The sequence below is a fragment of the Bufo bufo genome, chromosome 7 (genome assembly GCF_905171765.1).
Source record: "Bufo bufo chromosome 7, aBufBuf1.1, whole genome shotgun sequence".
NCBI classification, from domain to species: domain Eukaryota; kingdom Metazoa; phylum Chordata; class Amphibia; order Anura; family Bufonidae; genus Bufo; species Bufo bufo.
Genome location: NC_053395.1, coordinates 179209941 through 179230617, shown reverse-complemented (window position 1 = coordinate 179230617; position 20677 = coordinate 179209941). Strand labels below are relative to the sequence as shown.

Below are 20677 nucleotides of genomic sequence, written 5' to 3'. Positions count from 1 at the left end.
CCAGCACCTGTCCAGTATTCAGCACCAATACAAAGACCGCCTCAGACAGAGGCTTCCTTGCTCGTTTCTGAAGCAGTCCTTTTCCGGGTGAATGAGGCTCTCCTAGAACTTCATCTTTCCATAGAAACGTCAAAGAATGATAGTACGGTTCATCTAGGCTTCCCTTTTTTATATATAATGTACAAGTCACTGTGTAGTGGAGCAGATGGGACACAGAAGGATCCTGATGATGTCCCCTTTGAACATTAGACTGCTACATAGTAGGGTTGTTGCGGGTATCGGAATTTCAATACCCAATCGATACTTTTGTCCTGGTATCGATACCGGGATTTCCATTTTTTCGATACTGGGCTGCGCAGTCTAGTATCACAGAACATGAGCGCGCTGCGGTCAGCGCTCTCAGTGTTCCCTCAGCAGCACAGGGAAGGAGGCAGCATCTCCCTCCCCCTGTGCCGCTACCGCCACCAATGAGGAGAGAGGGGCGGGCACACTGCGCCACCAATGATGGGAGGATTTTAAATGGGCCCGGACTTTAAAGTTACCAGGCTCTGTTCGCCCGCTGTGGCCCAGTTACAGTCTCCTGCTCCGTATGCTAATTACTACTATCGGAGCAATCAGGAGACATCCGCTTCTCTCCTGGGCGTTCCTTCTCCCTGCTGTAGCGCTGTCCAATCGCATCGCAGAACGTAACAGCAAGGGAGAAGGAACGCCGAGGAGAGAAGCTGATGTCTCCTCCCCATTGCTCCGATAGTAGTAATTCGCATACAGAGCAGGAGACGATAACTGGGCCACAGAGGGCGAAAGGAGCGGCGCCCGGGAATAATAGTAAGTGCAGGGCGATCCCTGGGCGCTGCTCTATGTAGCCTGCTCATGAAAGGTATACAGGAGGAACGATACAGGAGGCAGGTGCTGGCAGCAGAATCGCATAGCCGGCACCCTGCCTCTGACAGGGAGCTACGATCAGCGGAAGTTAACCCCTTAGGTGCCACTGATAGTACCCGCTTCCTGTATTAAAGGTTAATTATCATTGGTGGCGCAGTGCGCCCGCCCTCCTCAACCCCTCCCCCCAGTATTAAAATCATTGGTGGCAGTGGCCAGAGTCCCCTCCCCTTCTCATTGGTGGCAGTGGCAGCTTCTGATCGGAGCCCCAGTAGTGTAATCCTGGGGCTCCGACCGGTTACCATGGCAGCCAGGACGCTACTGAAGCCCTGGCTGCCATGGTAATCTTCCTACTGCTGTGTGCACTATGCACAGAGCAGCAGGGAGAGTGAGAAATCCTATTCACCATAATAGAGCTCTATCAGGGTGAATAGGACAAGGGATTAAAAGATCCCAGGTTCTAGTCCCTGAGGGGGGAAATAGTTATTAAATAAACTGTAAAAAAGTATAACACACTAAGAACAAATCTTAATTTTACATATAAAATATATAAACAATAAACATATCACATCGCCACGTCCAAAAAGTCCAAACTATTAAAATATTTTAAAAAATCTATGCGGTGAAGGCCGGAACAGAAAAATAAATAAATAAAAACTGCACGATTCGCCATTTTTTAAAATGCTGAATTTTTTGGGGTTTTATTTTTTTCCGCGTGGTATCGAATGCTATCGAGTATCGCATCAAAAATTTGGTATCGCAACAACTCTACTACATAGTAAGTAAGTCTGGGTGGGTTTTAGGTTTATCTGTGGAGATGCCAGGAAAAGCCCACGTAGTGCTTGCCTCTGTGAAACCATGAGCTGCAAGAAGCCAGATATACTTAGCACATTTATGCATCTGCTAAGAACAATATAATCCTTGGAACTTGCAGATGACAGAACCCAAGGTCACCAAGATGGAAAGCGACGTCAATTTACAGCCCAACAGAAAGTTATCGTCATTGAGGAAATGCAATCCCTACCATCCGAAATAACAAATCCATTGGTAGGTTGTACGAATAACCTTCAAGACAACAGTCTTTTCTAAATGAAGACAATACCATGAGGATCACATCCTGCCAATATGACACGGCCATATCCCCTCAGAACCTCCCACCCCCGTCACCACACGTAGGACATCCCAAGACATCTAACAGACCATGAGAACATTTTCATTGACTGCTTTAGAGCCAGCAGTAGCCCGAATGACTTCTATATAGTACGCTACAGCTTCAATGCAGACCTATGTGTCTCCATGGTAACAGACAAACACACCCCGTGCAGTCACACTTCCTTTCCACCGATGTCCTACTGCTTCTTAACATACATCTGGTAAATTTCCAGAAAGGAGGAGACAGAAGGGCATTTGACTGCATGATCCAACTACACAAGGTGTGGCTGTTGTCTGTTACCATGGAGACACACAGATCTGCAAGGCTGCATAGCAGCTGTAGTTCTAAGGAAGACCATTTGCAAAACTACAGATTTTTATACACGAGACAGGCAGGAGCAATTAAAAAATATGGTTATGAAGGTGGACATAAGCCTTAAAAGGTGTTGTCTCACTTCAGCAAATGGCATTTACGTAGAGAAAGTTAATACAAGGCACTTACTAATGTATTGTGATTGTCTGTATTGCCTCCTTTGCTGGCTGGAATCATTTTTCCATCACATTATACACTGCTCGTTTCCATGGTTACCACCACCCTACCATCAGTGGTGGTCGTGCTTGCAAAATATAGGAAAAAGTATCAGCCTCTCTGGTGGCCAGGACTGTGGGAGCTCATAGGCCAGTGTGAAAGCACGACCACCACTGATGGTAGGATGGAGGTAACCATGGAAACGAGCAGTGTATAATGTGATGGAAAAATGATTCCAGCCAGCAAAGGAGGCAATACAGACAATCACAATACATTAGTAAGCGCCTTGTATTAACTTTATCTACATGATACATGAAATTTGCTGAAGTGACAACCCCTAAAAAAAAAAAAAAGTCTGATATTACGATTATGGGTGCATTGATATACTGTATGCTCTGTGATGAGCAAAAGAACCCAAAAACAATCTACAGAACACATGGCTATTATTTTTTTCAAAAATGCTATGCTGTACGTAACCTGTTCCGTTTCCAGTAAATTCAATCGTCTTCTCTTATGTACATGCTTTTTGCGGATCTCCGAGTAACTACAGCAGACTGTACTGGTATAATGGCAGTAGCAGTAGACCTCAGTGCTGCAACAGACTAGACTGCAACCTGCCATTACACGGACGACTCACAAATATTACATCTGTGGCATTAAATATCACAATATTTCAGTGCATACATATTTTGTGAATATTGGAAGACTTCTCTGTATGATTAAGATTACTTTGCGATTGCTTCCATTCTAAATTCTACTATCGGCCCACCAGTTGCACGCGGTATTAAAGTACTTAAAGTATCACCCTTATAGCCTCGCTTAAGTACATACCGGTAATTTTTTATTTATTTTTTTAAATCCATATACCAGGGCTCCAGATGGCGACAACTTAGAATTGCTAAATGGTGACAAGACTTTGTAGTCTTGTTGCCATTTGCGCCTAGACCCTCCGTTGCTCTGCCTCTCACACAGGAGGAACCGACATGGGACGCGCTGCGCGTGCCATGTTCTTCTCAACAGCACAGAGGAGAAGGAGGCAGTCCCTCCCCCCTGTGCTGCTGCCACCAATGGGCTGATAGCAGGGAGGAGGAGGGGAGGGGCTGTGGCCACTGTGCCACCAATGAATATTGTTTATGCTTAATACAAACGCAGGCTGCGCTGCGGGTGCCGGCCATACCTGGCACCCAGCCTCTGACTGCGTGCTGCGATCCACCGCTATTAACCAGTCAGGTGCCGCACCTGACGGGTTAATAGCGGTGGATCGCAGCGCGCAGTCATAGAGGCTGCGTGCCGGGTATGGGATATGGCCGGCACCCGCAGCGCAGCCTGCGTTTGTATTAAGCATAAACGATATTCATTGGTGGCACAGTGCACCGAATCCCCCCCCCCCTCTCAACCCCAGTATTATAAAGTAGAATCATTGGTGGCGTAGTGCGCTGCCCCCCTCCAAGTATTATCATCATTGGTGGCAGTTCCGATCGGAGCCCCAGCAGTGTAAGCCTGGGACTCCGATCTGTTAGCATAGCAGCCAGGACGCTACTGAAGCCCTGGCTGCCGTAGTCGGCTCCCTGCTGCTGTGTGCACAAAGCACAGGACAGAAGGGAGAGTGTAAAGTCCTATTCACCCCGATAGAGATCTATCAGGGCGAATAGGACAAGGGATGAAAGATCTCAGGTTCTAGCCCCTAAGGGGGAGAAATAGTTATAAAAAAAATAACACCAAAATATTAAGTTTAAATCACCCCCTTGCCCAATTTTACATATAAAATATATAAATAAAAAAAATTACATATCGCCACGCCCGAAAAGGTGCAAACTATTAAAATCTGGTATGCACGCGGCTTTTTTGGCGTTTTATTTTTTTCACATGGTATCAAGTATCGCAATACTTTTTTATGGTATCGAAATTGAGTCCAAATTTTGGTATCGTGACAACCCTAGGTAAGATGTGTTTTATTATTATTTTTTTATTATACCGTAATTATATGTATTTTAAATTTGGCGACAAATTTTTTTAATTTGGCTCCTAAATTTTTCTGTTTAGAAGGCAATGGTTCCTTGATATTTTTTTTAGTCTGGAGCCCTGTATAGAATTTCTCAGTAGAATAGATATGTTTTACTTAAGAATTGCATGCATTCAAGTTGTGAAATGTAATGCTATTATGGGGAACATTGCCCTTATACGCTAGAGGGGTCTCAATATCATCTTACAAGGTCACCAAAAATGTACAATTGACATCCTCTTGCAAAGTGGCACCAAAAGGGAGACAAATCTCAAGGGTCTCAACTCAGGAATCATTTAAATTGTTTTTTGTATTACTCCTGGATTTCAGCATTTAAAAGGACTAATTAAACAGCATCTGTCAGCAGTTTTGTACCTATGACACTGGCTGACCTGTTGCATGTGCGGTTAAGACATCTGTGTCGGTCCCATGTTCATATGTGTCCGCATTGCCGAGAAAAACATATATAATATATACAAATGAGCCCCAGGAGCCTTCCATCTAGAGGCTAGTATAAGACAAAGCTGCATGGACTTTATGTACTTACATGCAGCTGCCGTGTGAATGAGGCCTAAACTGAAACTACACGTCCCGTAAAACTTTGCCCCAACTTTAGCACCCCGATCTGTCCGCCTGTATTAGGAATAAGCAGATCTCACCTCCTTGTTTCTTGGTCGGTTGGTTCGTTTTCTCAGACATCACTACTGATGTGTGTCCTCTGTTCCTAACCCAGACGGAGTGAGGAGGACAGCAAATATCAAAGTCATCTACCACTCCCATCGCCCGATCCAAGAGCTGCAGCTGTTCACACGTATGAGGCTTATTATATCACATTGCCTCCAGCAGCCAAGTCTACTGCTGCTACTATTACTAAAGCAAAAAAAAAAAACGGATTCTCTCCCACCTCCGAAAAATTATAGTGCTCTTTCACAGTCTTGTGAAGTGAATGGAGAAAGCTGCAGCTCTGTGAATATACAGCTTTTATTTGTGGTAGCAAAAAATTAAAAAAATCCCCCTGAAGTAGTCCTGCTCACACCGCTGACGAGGGGGTTAGGGTATATCTGCACATTGCTGCCATTTGGTGAAAAACTCAGCAATACAACCACAAAAAAGGTCAGTACGTCCTACAAAGCCCATTGAGCAGCTTAGGCTACTTTCACACTGGCGTTTTGGCTTTCCGTTTGTGAGATCCGTTCAGGGCTCTCACACGCGGTCCAAAACGGATCAGTTTTGCCCTAATGCATTCTGAATGGAAAAGGATCCGCTCAGAATGCATCAGTTTGCCTCCGTTCCGTCTCCATTTTGAAACTGAGCCAAACGGATCCGTCCTGACACACAATGTAAGTCAATGGGGACGGATCCGTTTTCTATGACAATAGAAAACGGATCCGTCCTCCATTGACTTTCAATGGTCTTGGCCATGTTAAAGATAATACAAATGGATCCATTCTGAACGGATGCAGATGTTTGCATTATCTGAACGGATCCGTCTGTGCAGATCCATGACGGATCCGCACCAAATGCGAGTGTGAAAGTAGCCTTAAAGGGGTATTCCCATCTAGGACCATTGATGACATATCGCTAGGATATGCCATAAATGTTAGATCGGAACAGAGCCCACCTCTGGGACCCACTCTTATTCCCAGGTACAGGACCCCCAAAGCGCGGCCGCCCTCCTTTTACCTCTGTAGGAGTTCCAAAAATAGCCAACCGCTGGCTCAGCTACTTCTGGCAGACCCATAGCAGTGAATGGAGAGTTGGCCGCGCTTGCACTGTGCACTCCTTCACTTCAGGGACCCGTTCTCTACATAGCAGGAGGTCCCTGAATGCAGGACTTTCTCTCTCCGGTCTTTCGGATACAATCTGTGATGGAATCTCCAATGCAGATGTGAAGGAGCCCTAGCGCTGACGTGTAAATGTAGCCTTAGGTTTCAAATACAGAGCTCCCAATGTAATATTCCGGGAGCAAGAGGAGAGGTTTTACACCTACAAAATGGGGAGGTAAAGGGGAAGCTGCAAGTAACGGCAGGAAAAAAAAAGAAGATCACCGCCTGTTACCAACACGGGATGCGATCGCTCCCTCACTTCTGTGATGACACAGATCTACGGTATCTCAGCCGCAGATATTTTTTGGTCTTTTAAATTCTGGTCATTGTAGGAAAACAAAGATGCGCATAATCACTAAACCTAAAAACCAATGTGAACAGGAGCCAATCACCATCAGTCTGCAGCGTTTTCTTCATTAACCTGTTACAAAGTCTTGAAGAAATCCTGCCGAGAACACGGGTTCATCTCCTGCTGATTTGTTCCCTTTTTGGACCCTGGATAAAGGGGCGGGGCTTAGTCAACGGAGGGCGGACAGACAGAGGACATGAATGATCTTCTGTGATCAAAAGAAAATCTGCAGCGGATCAGGCCGAAAACCGCCGGGTAGGGATTGACCGATATTGATTTTTTAGGGCCGATACCGATAATTTGTGAACTTTCAGGCCGATAGCCGATAATTTATACCGATATTCTGGGAATTTTCATTTTTGAGAAAAAAAAAAATAATTCCTACACAAATCTGCTGAAAATTAATATGTTTATTGTTAATGTGTATTTTTTTTTATAAGTCTTTTTCATTTATACTTAATATTTTTGTGTTTTTTTTTTTACTAACTTTTAGCCCCCCTAGGGACTAGAACCCTTGTCCTATTCCCCCTGATAGATCTCTATCAGGGTGAATAGGATCTCACACTGTCCCTGCTGCCCTGTGCTTTGTGCACACAGCAGCATGGAGCTTACCATGGCAGCCAGGGCTTCAATAGCGTCCTGGCTGCCATGGTAACCGATCGGAGCCCCAGGCTTACACGGCTGGGGCTCCGATCGGAGGAGCAGGGGAGAGGGGATCCTGTGGCCACTGCCACCAATGAGTAATACTGGGTGGGGGGGGGCGCACTGCGCCACCAATGTTTTTACTATTGGCCGGGATTGGGGTGGGGGCGCACTGCGCCACCAATGATTAATACTGGGGGGCTTGGGGGGGCGCACTGCGCCACCAATGAAGATAAGTCTCTCAATCATTCATATACAGGAGGCGGGAGCTGGCTGCAGAATCACATAGCCGGCTCCCGACCTCTATGAGCGGTAGCTGCGATCCACGGCACCTGAGGAGTTAACTACCGCGGATCGCAGCTACCGCTCATAGAGGCCGGGAGCCGGCTATGTGATTCTGCAGCCAGCTCCCGCCTCCTGTATATGAATGAATGAAAGGCTTATCTTCATTGGTGGCGCAGCGGCCACAGCCCCTCCCCTCCTCTTGTCTTCTCTTCTGTCATTGGCGGCAGCAGCAGCATCACAGGGGGAGGAGACACTGCTTCCTTCTCCCCTGTGCTGCAGAGGGAACACAGAACGCGCCGAGAGCAGCGCGTTCTGTGCTCCCCATACGTTATCGGTATATCGGCAAAATAGATGCCGATAACGTTCAAAATCCTCAATATCGGCCAAACCGATAATCGGTCGATCCCTACCGCCGGGGCTAGCTTTTGTGACGGCTTTTCAGTGGGTTTTCCACCGCTTTGATCTTCTGTGGCGTCTGAAATCTCATCTGTTCTGCTTTTACTGAAAAACCTGTGAAATTTCAACTAGAAAAGTTGTATGCGAGACTGAAAATACAGTGGAAAGGCCGGCTGCAGATTGCTGATCCAAAACCAGGAGGGGAGCCTACATAGACAGAAGGTATAATGGAAAGATCTGCACCTACATAGTAACATAGTACATAAGGCCGAAAAAAGACATTTGTCCATCCAGTTCGGCCTGTTATCCTGCAAGTTGATCCAGAGGAAGGCAAAAAACCCTGTGAGGTAGAAGCCAATTTTCTCCACTTTAGGGGAATAAAAAATTCCTTCCCGACTCCAATCAGGCAATCAGAATAACTCCCTGGATCAACGACCCCTCTCTAGTAGCTATAACCTGTAATATTATTACGCTCTAGAAACACATCCAGGCCCCTCTTGAATTCCTTTATTGAACTCACCATCACCACCTCCTCAGGCAGAGAGTTCCATAGTCTCACTGCTCTTACCGTAAAGAATCCTCTTCTATGTTTGTGTACAAACCTTCTTTCCTCCAGACGCAGAGGATGTCCCCTCGTCACAGTCACGGGGATAAATAGCTGATGGGATAGATCTCTTTACTGACCCCTGATATATTTATACATATTAATTAGATCTCCCCTCAGTCGTCTTTTTTCTAAAGTGAATAACCCTAATTTTGATAATCTTTCAGGGTACTGTAGTTGCCCCATTCCAGTTATTACTTTAGTTGCCCTCCTCTGAACCCTCTCTAGCTCTGCTATGTCTGCCTTGTTTACAGGAGCCCAAAACTGTACACAGTACTCCATGTGTGGTCTGACTAGCGATTTGTAAAGTGGTAGGACTATGTTCTCATCACGGGCATCTATGCCCCTTCTGATGCAACCCATTATCTTGTTGGCCTTGGCAGCAGCTGCCTGACACTGGTTTTTGCTGCTTAGCTTGCTGTTTATTAAAATTCCTAGATCCTTTTCCATGTCAGTGTTACCGAGTGTTTTACCATTTAGTATGTACGGGTGACTTGCATTATTCCTTCCCATGTGCATAACTTTACATTTCTCAGTGTTAAACCTCATCTGCCACTTATCTGCCCAGGCCTCCAATCTATCCAGATCCCTCTGTAGCAGTATACTGTCCTCATCAGTGTAAATTACTTTACACAGTTTAGTGTCATCTGCGAAAATTGATACTTTACTATGCAAGCCTTCTACAAGATCATTAATAAATATATTGAAGAGAATAGGGCCCAATACTGACCCCTGAGGTACCCCACTAGTGACAGTGACCCAATCTGAGTGTGTACCGTTAATAACCACCCTCTGTTTTCTATCACTCGGCCAGTTACTTACCCACTTAGACGTTTTCTCCCAGTCCAAGCATTCTCATTTTATATACTAACCTTTTATGCGGTACAGTGTCAAATGCTTTGGAGAAGTCCAGATATACGACATCCATTGATTCGCCGCTGTCAAGTCTAGAACTTACCTCCTCATAGAAACTGATTAAATTCCTGTTCCGTGTTCTTGACCCACACCTGGTTTTGGCTCACAATCACTGATCAAACACTGAAGAGTGAACTAGGCCTAAGGCTACGTTCACACCTGCTTCCAGGCAGACGAGCAGCATGCTGGAGTTCACCATATCCTGCGTAGCTGAATAAAGCCGCAAACCGCTGGATCACCATTGACTGCACTTTTGCGGCATAACTGCCGGCTTTCCGCCGGACAAAAAAATTGGATTTTTTGTACTCACCGTAAAATCCTTTTCTCGTAGTAGGCATTGGGGGACACAGCACCATGGGTATATGTCCAACTACCACTAGGAGGCGACACTAGACATAAAAAAGTGTTGGCTCCTCCCCGTTGGGCTATACCCTCTCCACAGACACTAGGCAGCTCAGTTTGTACCAAAAGCAGTAGGAGAGAGAAGAAAGGCAAGGAACCAACAACTCCCGTACCGGGAAAGATCAAGAGACCAGCCCGGAGAAGCGGAAGTAAAACAACATAGGGTGGGATCTGTGTCCCCCAATGCCTACTACGAGAAAAGGATTTTACGGTGAGTACAAAAAATCCAATTTTCTCGTGCATGGCATTGGGGGACACAGCACCATGGGACGTCCCAAAGCAGTCCCCGAGGGTGGGAAAAGGACAGCCATGCCACCGGTTGGGCATACAGGTGCGGGAGAACCACGTGACCCAACAGGGGGAAAGCACAGAAGATTGCCCGCACTCCAAGACAAATGCCTGGGAGAAGGACCCAAATGCAAGAAGGCGGCAAAAGGGAAACACCGAGCTCCACCAAAGGCTGGAGAGAGAAAGTAGGACAGCACCACGTAGTGGAGCTACCCAACATTCTAATTGACTCAGGCAAAAGCACAAACACCCTGAAGTCAAACCCTGACAGGGCAGGGGAACAAGGGAACATGGACTCTTGAAGGCCATACGAGTGAGGGAAGCCATAGCAAGGCTCACATGAGAAGGGAGCAGGCCTCCCCTCAGCGCAAAACAGGTGATGAAGATAAGCGCCCTATTGAAAGGAAAAAACCCCAAAGACGATAACGGAAACCGACAACCCTTGTAAAGGGAAGGGGTTGTAAGTAAATGCCAGGAAAAGAGAAAAGATGAGGCCGGCATCACAAAATCAGGAGACGAGGAACGAGCCCCTGAAAACCAAATATCGCTGAGAAGCGCAAGACCGGAGAAACTCTGGCCAAAAGAAGTATCAGGGAAAAAAGGGGACCAGATGCAGGCCCCGGAAATCTCAGCAGGGACACCCTGGAGTGAGAGAAGCCATAGCAAGGCTCACAATGAAGTGAGCAGGACTCCCCCACCGCAAGGCAGGTGATGAAGTTAAGCGCCCTATTGAAAGGTTGAAACCCCAAAGGCGCCAAGGGAAACCGCCAACCCTTGGAAAGGGAGGGGGTTGCAAGTAAAGGCCAGGAAAAAAGATAAGATAAGACCTGCATCCCACAACCAGGAGACGAGGAACGAGCCTCTGAAAACAAAATATCGCTGAAAAGCGCAAGACCGGAGAAACTCCGGCCAAATGGAGTATCAGGGAGATGCAGGCCCAGGAATTCTCAGCAGGGACACACTGGACTGAGAGGCATGGGAGGAGAAGGAGAGTACTCCCAACAATCTAAGGAGGAAGATTCTACAAACAACGATTATCATACAGAATCTGCGTGGTCCATGAACGGGGACAGGGACTCCAGAAAGGAGTACCCGGTATGGGCTCACAAGGAACCAGGAACTGAACCACCAGAGGCCAACGAAAGGTAGAATAACCAAGAAAAAATTAAGAGAACCGCTACATGGGAAGGGATTGGTCATGGACAACTAACCATTCTAAGAATAGTGGCTAGCAATCTATATACATTGTCCCGGAGAGGACAAGTACAGCGGATTGGGTTGTACCACAAAAACGACAAACACCCATACGCAAGGAATGGCGAAGTCGTTATAAAGAAACTGGGAGTGACTACACGAAATGTAGAAACCAGCTGCGACCGACACACAGAAGACTCCCAGGGGGAGAAAGTACCAGACAGGCGCAGACAATAGCAAGGTCCAAGGAAACTGCCCTCTGTCAAATAGTACAACTAAGCAGAGAATATAAGGGAACACCCGGACCCAGAAGGAACTACGGGACCCTGTCCGATGCCAGAGCAATCAGCAGAAATTTCACCTACCAGGCAGGTGTGTGGCGCTCAGTGTTTCCGTCCCTGACCATTAGGAAAGACGTCCAACGAGAAAAAACGGTGACCCCAGAAGGATTCCGTGTGGAGGAGGACATCCAGTGATGGCCGAAAACCGCTGCAGCGGCCGGAGCTCACCAAGCTCGTACCCCAACAAGGTAGAAGATCCAGTGGAGATGACTGTACTCCACCAGGAGTGGTCCGCCCTGTAACAGAAAACAACGCGGGTACTCCTTATGATATGGGGTAACGCGGAGTGCCGCGGACAGAAGTACCTTATAGGGATGGCAAGAGCAACCCTAGCACGAAAGCCAACAACCACCTGGCCATGGTGTAGGGAGCGTGGTTGTATGTGGACCACCCACCAGATCAGCCATATACTGGGTACACCAGAAGTAGCAGTAGACCGACAAGGTGGCGGAGGGGGTTGGGCTGGCCCACCCCTGCCAGATATGGTTACCGTGCACATGCTGAACCAGGATGGCCTGTTGTAGACAGACCATAGAGTACGACAGTAGATGTCTGGAGTATAGAATAGAGTCCAGGGAAGGAAGCACCCCGTAATACAGAAACTGTATGGGCCACAGATTGCACCCTAGGGCCCAGCACGTGGGCTAAAAATACATGCCTAAAACCAAGCTAAAGTGGCAGCATGTTGCACACTAAGGAGAGTGGAAACAAAGCCACAGCATCCGGAAATGCAACCGCATTTGGAGGGTACAGGTCTACAACCTGGTAAAGTAGCAATACGGCTGAGTAGTGCAGAGATACAACCAGACAGGTGCAATGGGTACAGCATCTGGAGATGGTAGAAGTACTAGATTTAAGATTAGAGAAATGTGGCCGCATTGTGCCCCCTAGGACCAGAGAAGTCCAGCGGCTACCGCGTTAGCAATGCTACCTATATTCCGCTCGGGAGGGGGAAAATAGGGCCACACGGTACCACAAAGAACGACAGGTGCACACCACAATTAAGTAAGTGCAATGGCAACTGAAGGAGGCCCTCTATTTCACCAGAGGGAAACAGGGCCGCAAAGTACTCCATAGAGCCAGACAGGTGTAACGGTTGCAGAAATCTACCTAAGAAGAGAGTAAGATGGCTGTTTGGTGCACACTATGATGAGGTAGGTGCAATGGCCACGGCAATTGGAGGAGGCCTCAATATCTCGTCCGGTAAGGGAGAGAAAATGCCACATGGTAAACCATAAAGCCAGACAAGAGTAACGGCTACAGCATCCGGAGATGGTGCAGGTACTCTACCTATGAAGGGATCAAGGTGGCAACTTGGTGCCCACTAGACACAGAGAGGGGCAATTCTGTGGCAATTGAAAGTGGCCTCTACATCTCGCCCGTAGGGAGAAATGTTGCCGCATGGAACACAATAGAGCCCGCCAGGGGTATTGGCTACAGCATCAGGAGATGGTGTAGGAACTCTACCTATGAAGGGAGCAAGGTGGCTGGAAACAGACAGGGGCAATTGCAACGGCAATTGAAGGCGGCCTGTATCTCTCACCCGGCAGGGGGAAATAGTGCCATGTGGGAACACCATAGAGCCAACCAGGGGTAATGGCTACAGCATCTGGAGTAAGTGTAGGAACTAATCGCCACGGCAACAAAAACAGGCCTGTATTCACTGATACAGGCTACTACAAAAGAACCTTTAGAGGCCGAGGAGGGTTACCAACCCTACAAGAGGCGTTTGCCTGAATTATCAGCTTGCCTGGAACATAGCCCCTGGTGAGGGGAACCAGGAAGGTCTGTCGTGTACAGCCTACGAGGGCGCACGTACCAGAGACACCACGTAGGTGTCCCAGTTGCTAAGCACGGAGACGGCTGGCTTACCAGTGCGGTAATTACCTGTGCAGGTAGGAGAGCGCCATCCGAAAGTCCACTAGAGGGACACCGAAACCTGGGTAGGGTAGGTTCCTCCGTGCACACTTGTCTTGACCTCACAGAGGGCTTCTGTATGGTGGAAGACCGCCTGATGCTCTGTTCCGAGAGAATCGGTGCAGAGGTGTCCCCAGAGGCAACTGACAGAGAAGGCTTCGTCACCAGCCTCAGGCCTGTCCTGGGGAGACCCAAGGATGCCGAGGAGGGGTGGAAGCTAGTTAAGACCACCAGAGGTTGGTCCGTGGGCTACTCCTTGCGTGACCCTGTATCGACGTGAGCCTAGGGGGGAGAGGAGACCGCAATTCGTGGGTAGCGCTCCAGCGACTCCGCCGGGGATTGGGCGAGTCAGGCCAGGTTCCCATGGTTCGACAAGGAGGGAGCCCATTCAGGGGGGACCTACACAAAAGGGTGGAAAAGGGGGGGACGACGACAAGGCGACCACATGGAAACCTCCGTAAGACAACGGACGCACGTGAAATACGTGGCGATCCGATGAGGAGGCTGGGAGAGGAAGCCCTCATAGAGCAGCAGGGCTGACCTAACTGTCCCCGGAGCCACTGTTCCAAGAGGTGCAGCAGCAACTGAGAGGAAGGAGAGGGGGAGAAGGGGGGGAGCCAGCAGAGCAAATCAGCCAGAGGCTGCCTACCCGACCCCAGGAGCTGTGTCAGCGCGCCCCATGCAGGAGAAGATGGACCCGGTGAAGAGAAAGAAGCCGGCAGCCGGAGGAAGAACCGCCCCTCTGACAGAGCAGGGCAGCTGGAGCTGGATTGGGTAAGGAGCAGAGGCCCCTCCCACAGAGGGAGGGAGAATGAGAGAGCCCGGGAAGCCAGGAGTGGGCGGAGAGAAGGCTCCGCCCCACGTGACGCTGGATTGGGCAAGGAGCAGAGGCCCCTCCCAGGCTCCTCCCACGGAGGGAGGGAGAATGAGAGAGCCCGGGAAACCAGGAGTGGGCGGAGAGAAGGCTCCGCCCCACGTGACCTGCGGCCTAGTCGGCCGAAAAGCCGGGGCCTAGATTAGGGAAGTGAAGCCGGAACGGACGCTTGCGATCGCGGGGGCGTCCTGAAGCCGGGAGGAACACAGGGCCGAGGGGAATTGAGGAAGCCCTCAGGAAAAACACCCGAAAATGACCCCCATTAATGCTGCGGCTTCTGTGAAAGTGCCGGACCCAGAAGAGACATGGGCCTCTCTGAAGGTATTTTGGCCCCCAAATAACCCCCCCTTCATGGGGATAGGGGAGATAAAGTGGGTGGACCACCCAGCAAAGTGCCCCAGACCCTAAGAGGCCAAGGGGGGGAGTTGGGGAAGGAGGGAGGGAGGGAGAAGGGGACTACAGGGCCCCCACAATGGATCCGGATCTCTACTTACCTTCGGATGTCTTCAGGCGCAGCAATGACCACCCCCTCGGCGGACTCAACACGGGAGCCGTGGGTCTACCGGAATTCCACTGCGGAAGCAGTTACAAGTGGGGACTGGGTGGCTGCCAGGTACCCGAGTACGCGCCCCGCAGGGGGGCAACTAAAGTGGAACACGATGGAGCCACCCCTGCCGCAGGCCGAAACCTGCAGAGAAAGAAAAAAATGATTGAAGAAAAAATAAATAAAAAAGTAGCAGGATGACCTGCACAAAAAAGCAGGTCAGGTCTGCCTCCTATGGACACTAGAACAAGACTGAGCTGCCTAGTGTCTGTGGAGAGGGTATAGCCCAACGGGGAGGAGCCAACACTTTTTCATGTCTAGTGTCGCCTCCTAGTGGTAGTTGGACATATACCCATGGTGCTGTGTCCCCCAATGCCATGCACGAGAAAGTCGTGCATGCATAACGAAAGGCGGCTGGACCCCTGTTGGGTCCCATTGTAGTCAAAGGTGATGCAGCGGTTGGCGGCATTATCCAGCTATGTCGTTCCCCCGCCGACCCAACGCAGATGTGAACTTAGGGTAAGCGCTTCCTTTATATTTCCCAGAATGACAGAGAAACAAAATTTATTACGCGACATGCTAGATTTCTAGCATAAAAAAGTCAAGATTAGTGGCAAGCCGATTTTGCAGAAAAACATGCGGCTTTTTTCAATATTACACCACTTGTCAAACCAGTAAGTGGGGCTTAGAGCAACACGGCCATAAGTTATAGTGCAAACCCGAGCCAGACACTGCCGGACTATGCACCACATTTATGGGAGGCTCCAGCGCATGTCGGATTAAGACTGCCATATGAATGTTCAGGGGATGCCGCATTCCCCATTTATTTTTTGGGTCACATTAAGGGTCCTTGAAGACGAGCGTTGGTCACGCTGCAAGTCCGCAGCTCAGCACCCGGCCTGACCTCCCAGCACTGAGGGGGTCGCATAGCATTATATTGATTTATGATTCTATGTAACCCTTACAGTTCTGGAATGTATTGGATAACACTGACATAATGCTGCCAGTGTTATCCAATACATTCCAGAACTGTAAGGGTAATATAATGCTATGTGAATCCCGGCAGCGCTGGGAGGTCAGGCCGGGAGCTGCACTGCGGACTTGCAGCGTGACCAACGCTCGTCTGGAAGGGGCGGTTCGAGTGTTTCAGGCCTCATGCCCACGACCATATGTATTTTTTCGGTCCGCAAACGCCGATTACCAGCTGTGTTGCATCCGCATATTTTGCGGACCCACTAACTTCAATAGGTCACGTTCTACCTTTTTTCTAAACAGACACACAGATGTGGAAAGCACGTGGATCATCCTTGTGCTTTCCGCATCAGTATATCTGTTCCGCAAAAAGATAGACTATGTCTATAGGTCTGCAAAATAAATGCTCGCAGACCACATCAGTATTTTGCGGAACCACGATTTGGGCACCGCAAAACAGATGCGGTCGTGTTCACGAGGCTGAATCCTGATGACCTATTTTTAGGAGAGGTCATCAGTATCTGATCAGTGGGGATGGTCCAACTCCCAGCACCTCGTTGATCAGCTGTTTGACTACAGTGCTCTGTTAGGGTCATCTGACCTAGGTGCAGCTTCCAACTGAGCTGCAATACCAAAGCCAGCCACTATACAACGTATGGCGCTGTGCTTGGTGAGATGCGAGGAGGCCGCAGTAATCACAGGAGCGCCACAGCCTCTTCAAAAAGCTGGCGGTGGCCGTTAAACCCTATCACTATCCTGAGGATAAGTTAATAGAATTAAACACTCGTACAACCCCTTCAACTTAAAGGGGTTGTCCCATTTCCTATATTGATGACCTATCTGTGAGTTGGATCCCTGCTGATCTGATATTTATGAGCTATCCTGAGGCTAGGTCACCAAAATAGGCAGCGGGACACCCCATTCCTCGGTATAGTGGAGGTCTGGCTGCCCCAGTGTTACCCATACACTTAGTTCCACTTTCCATCCCACCTTTTCCCATTGGCCTTGCAGCACACACACACCCAGTACATTGGCAAATGGTGGAAAGGAAATGATCTCTCGGCAGGACAACCCCTTTAAGGATTCTCCAAGGACTGCCACACTTTCTCTTTAAATTTACAAACCTAGGCACGATATCTCTCCTATGGTGACGCGGAATGTGAAGCTTGGGTTATGGGCTTGTCCATCGGCCTTCTCAAAGGTGTACACAGGGGGGCTGCCGGTCTTGATTCCAAATTCATGTAGCAGCTGAATGGGCGTCTTGCACGGGGCGGTTGGGTCGAGCTCATTTGCGCTGTGGAGAAGAACGGGTGGAAAACATAAGCAATTAAAGCCATCAAGTCACCTACTGCTGGAAGCCTACTGACCAGAGGAACCGCAATTCAAAGGCCATGTACACCACTGGAGGCAACTTTTGCTTATGATCGCATTTTACTGATTTTTTTTACTTACATTTTCAGTTGGCTTTTACTAAAAATATTGAGCCATTCTGTCACAAAGGGTTAACTGTTTTTCTAAGGGCTCATACACACGAACGCATTTTCTTTCCGTGTCTGCTCCGTTTTTTTCCATGTGCATTCAGTTTCCGTATGTCCGTATTTCCGTTTCGCAAAAAAACTGAATATGTCCCATTATTGTCTGCATTACGGACAAGTATAGTACTGTTCTATCAGGTGCCAGCTGTTCCGTTCTGCAAAATACGGAATGCACACGGATGTCATCCGTATTTTTTGCGGACCGCAAAATACATACGGTCTTGTGCATCCTACTTTCACTCATCTAATAAACCTTACCTCTAAACTACTGAGAGATGAGAACTGCGCTGTAATGAGTGTTTATAATGTCAGAGAGCAGAGGTAAGGAGCCCGTCAGCTCCTGGTCTGATGGAAAAGAGAAAATGCACAGGCAGCTTCTAGAGCATCTCAGCTCTGTACAGAAAAAAGGGCTCCATATTTTTAATAAAGACCAATTGAAAAAATTATTTTTAGCTCAAAATAAGTGCAATGCAATAGATTGCCCCCAAAGGTGTACATAGCCTTTAAGCTCATCCTACGCAGCGAGGTCAGACCATCAAGACTGGACCTATGGCAGCTGCAAGGGTTCTTCCACCACGTCCTACAAAAATACTAGGGCTGCAGCTATTATTTTAGTAATCAAGTATTCTACCGATTAATCGAGTATTCTAATAAAAAAAATAACTAATTAAAAGAACGTTTTCGATAAAAACTCATCAGTCCCCTAGTGCCATTAGTCCCCTTCCCCCACATCAGTGCCCAGCCGTAGCGCCAGTGAACCAAAATGTCCTGACGATGTGTGTATGTCAGGATCCAGTGCAGCGCTGTGCGGGCAGGCGACCACGGAGCGTGAGTAATAGCAAGCTCCTCACTCACACTCCGTGGTCACATGGCACAAAGGAATCATCGATGGAAAAAATTTGCATTGAGGATTTTTTGGTGTCTAGTTAATCGATTAATTCGAGTAATCATTTCAGCCCTAGTCTGTGCTTTACCCTACTGCGCTGATCCCATTGTAGCCAATTCTGTACCACAAGAACACTGACTTAGGCTTCTTTTACACGTCAGTAAATCATGGATGTGTGCTGTGCCACGTGTACCTACTGACTTTAGAGGACATCTGTCAGGTTAGTACCTATGACACTGGCTGACCTGTTCTATGTGCACTTGGCAGCTGAAGACATCTGTGTTGATCCCATGTTCATATGTGCTCGCTAGGGATGAGCCAATCGACATCGGATGAAACATCCAAAGTCAATTCACATAAAACTCCGTACACTATTAGAATGTATTGGCTCCGATGAGCCGGAGTTATTACTTCTCATAATAACTTCATAAAAAAAAGTTTTTTCCAGTAGAAATTATTTTATGAAGTTATAACTTCGCCTCATCGAAGCCAATACATTCTAAAACTACAGGGAGCGAGCAGTATTCTAACGCAGTATTATGCGATGAAACATCCAAAGTCCATTCGCTCATCGGTAGTGCCCGCATTGCTGAGAAAAATGAAGTTTTAATATATGCAAATGAGTCTCTAGGAGCAACAGGGGCGTTGACGTTACTCCTAGAGGCTCTGCTCTCTGCAGTTTGATCGACAGGGCCGGGCATGATGAGGTTTGCACTGCCTGATCCTGCCAAAGTGTAGAGGGAGCGGCAGGTGCAGAGAAAGTGGAGACTAGGTGCAACTGCGACACCCCCTTTGCTCCTAGAGGCTCATTTGCATATATTAAAACATCCTTTTTCTCAGGCACATATGAACACATTCACACATCAGAGCACAGGTCCGAGGTGACGCCCGCAGCAGCCCAGCCAGGTGACGCCCGCAGCAGCCCAGCCAGGTGACGCCCGCAGCCATGCTCCTCTTAGAATGCAGCAGAACAATGGAGATGATTAGTGCAGATGTGAACTGAGTCTAGGGAAACCCCTGGGTGACTAGGACCCTGCACCCCTAGAAGAGTCCATTGTGAACTGCCCTTTCTCCACACATATATAAGACTCCTACACGGTGCAGAAAACTGGGAATCGCAGCAGTGTGTGAACAGCAGCAGAGCCCTCACAATAGGTCACAGCACTGCACCGATAACGCAGCGCGCCCTGCACTGCAGCCCCCGGCTATCTGTCCGGGAAGACACGCTGGGACCTGTAGTTCCCCAGGCGTCCACACCCCTTTCTTTCACCTCGCACCTTTTGGCGTTGTCAGAGCTCCTTTTAGGCGCGGCTGGAAACCTCTCCCTGGACATGATGGCGGAACGAGGGGAAGGGGGGGAGAGTGGGACCTGCTCTCCGAGGATTAGAGCCGCGCAGAAAAGGTTCTCTACCGGCCGCCCGACACTGCAGCGCTTCCTTTCTCTCTCTCTCTTAGGGAGCGACTGACATAGCGGAAGGGGAAGGGCTATACGGTCCCTATGCCTCGGCGGAGGGATACACTGAACACAAGAGGCGGCGCTACCGCGGAAGGAGCTGCTGCTCAGGTCTGTTCTTAGTCAAGGGGTGGTGGGTGTGGCTTATATGGCGATGAGCGGACAGCCATGGCTCTCTATTAGAGGCGGGTGGGATGTTCGGTCATGGGGCGTGGATTGATATGATAAATATGGCGGGTGTGGCTTATATGGTAATGAGCAGAGAGGGCTGTTCTAAGTTGGTGGAATGTATTGCCATGGGGCGTGGCTTGATATAATAACGAGGATGGGTGACGTTATAGGGTAATGATGGGAGTGGCTTCAGGGGGCCGCAGATGGCACAGTATTGTAATAGGTTGTCACACGGTCTGTCCTTATCTGGTGAGATGTATAAGGGTACGTTCACACCCAGTGTCGGACTGGGGTACCTAGGACCCACCAGTAAAATTTATTTTGGGGGCCCACAGTATGGATACATTCAAATATAATCATATAAAACACTTGTTAGATTATTTAACATAGGCCACTGGTGCAGGGGGTGGGAGACTAGGGGCCCATCTTGCTCAGGGGCCCATTGGGGGATACCCATGTGGGCCAGTCCAAGCCTGTTCACACAGTCAGGTTTCCTCACACGGTTTTGAAAGCCAAAACCA

The 20677-nt window shown here is 48.6% G+C and overlaps 1 protein-coding gene across 3 annotated transcripts in view; it reads right to left on the bottom strand.

The window, feature by feature from the left end:
- Positions 1-20003, bottom strand: part of PRKRA (protein activator of interferon induced protein kinase EIF2AK2) — a 39878-nt gene extending 19875 nt beyond the window's left edge. The window contains exons 1-2 of one of the 3 annotated variants that reach the window (XM_040440288.1): positions 19810-20003; positions 17236-17405 (exon numbers count right to left, since the gene is read on the bottom strand). In XM_040440288.1, the coding sequence (XP_040296222.1) occupies positions 17236-17405; positions 19810-19865 (226 nt within the window). In that variant the 5' untranslated portion in view covers positions 19866-20003. Of the gene's footprint in view, positions 1-5221; positions 5369-17235; positions 17406-19809 lie in introns of those variants that run through there. The other 2 variants (XM_040440287.1, XM_040440289.1) reach the window with 2 other exon arrangements.
- Positions 20004-20677: the final 674 nt, after the last annotated feature.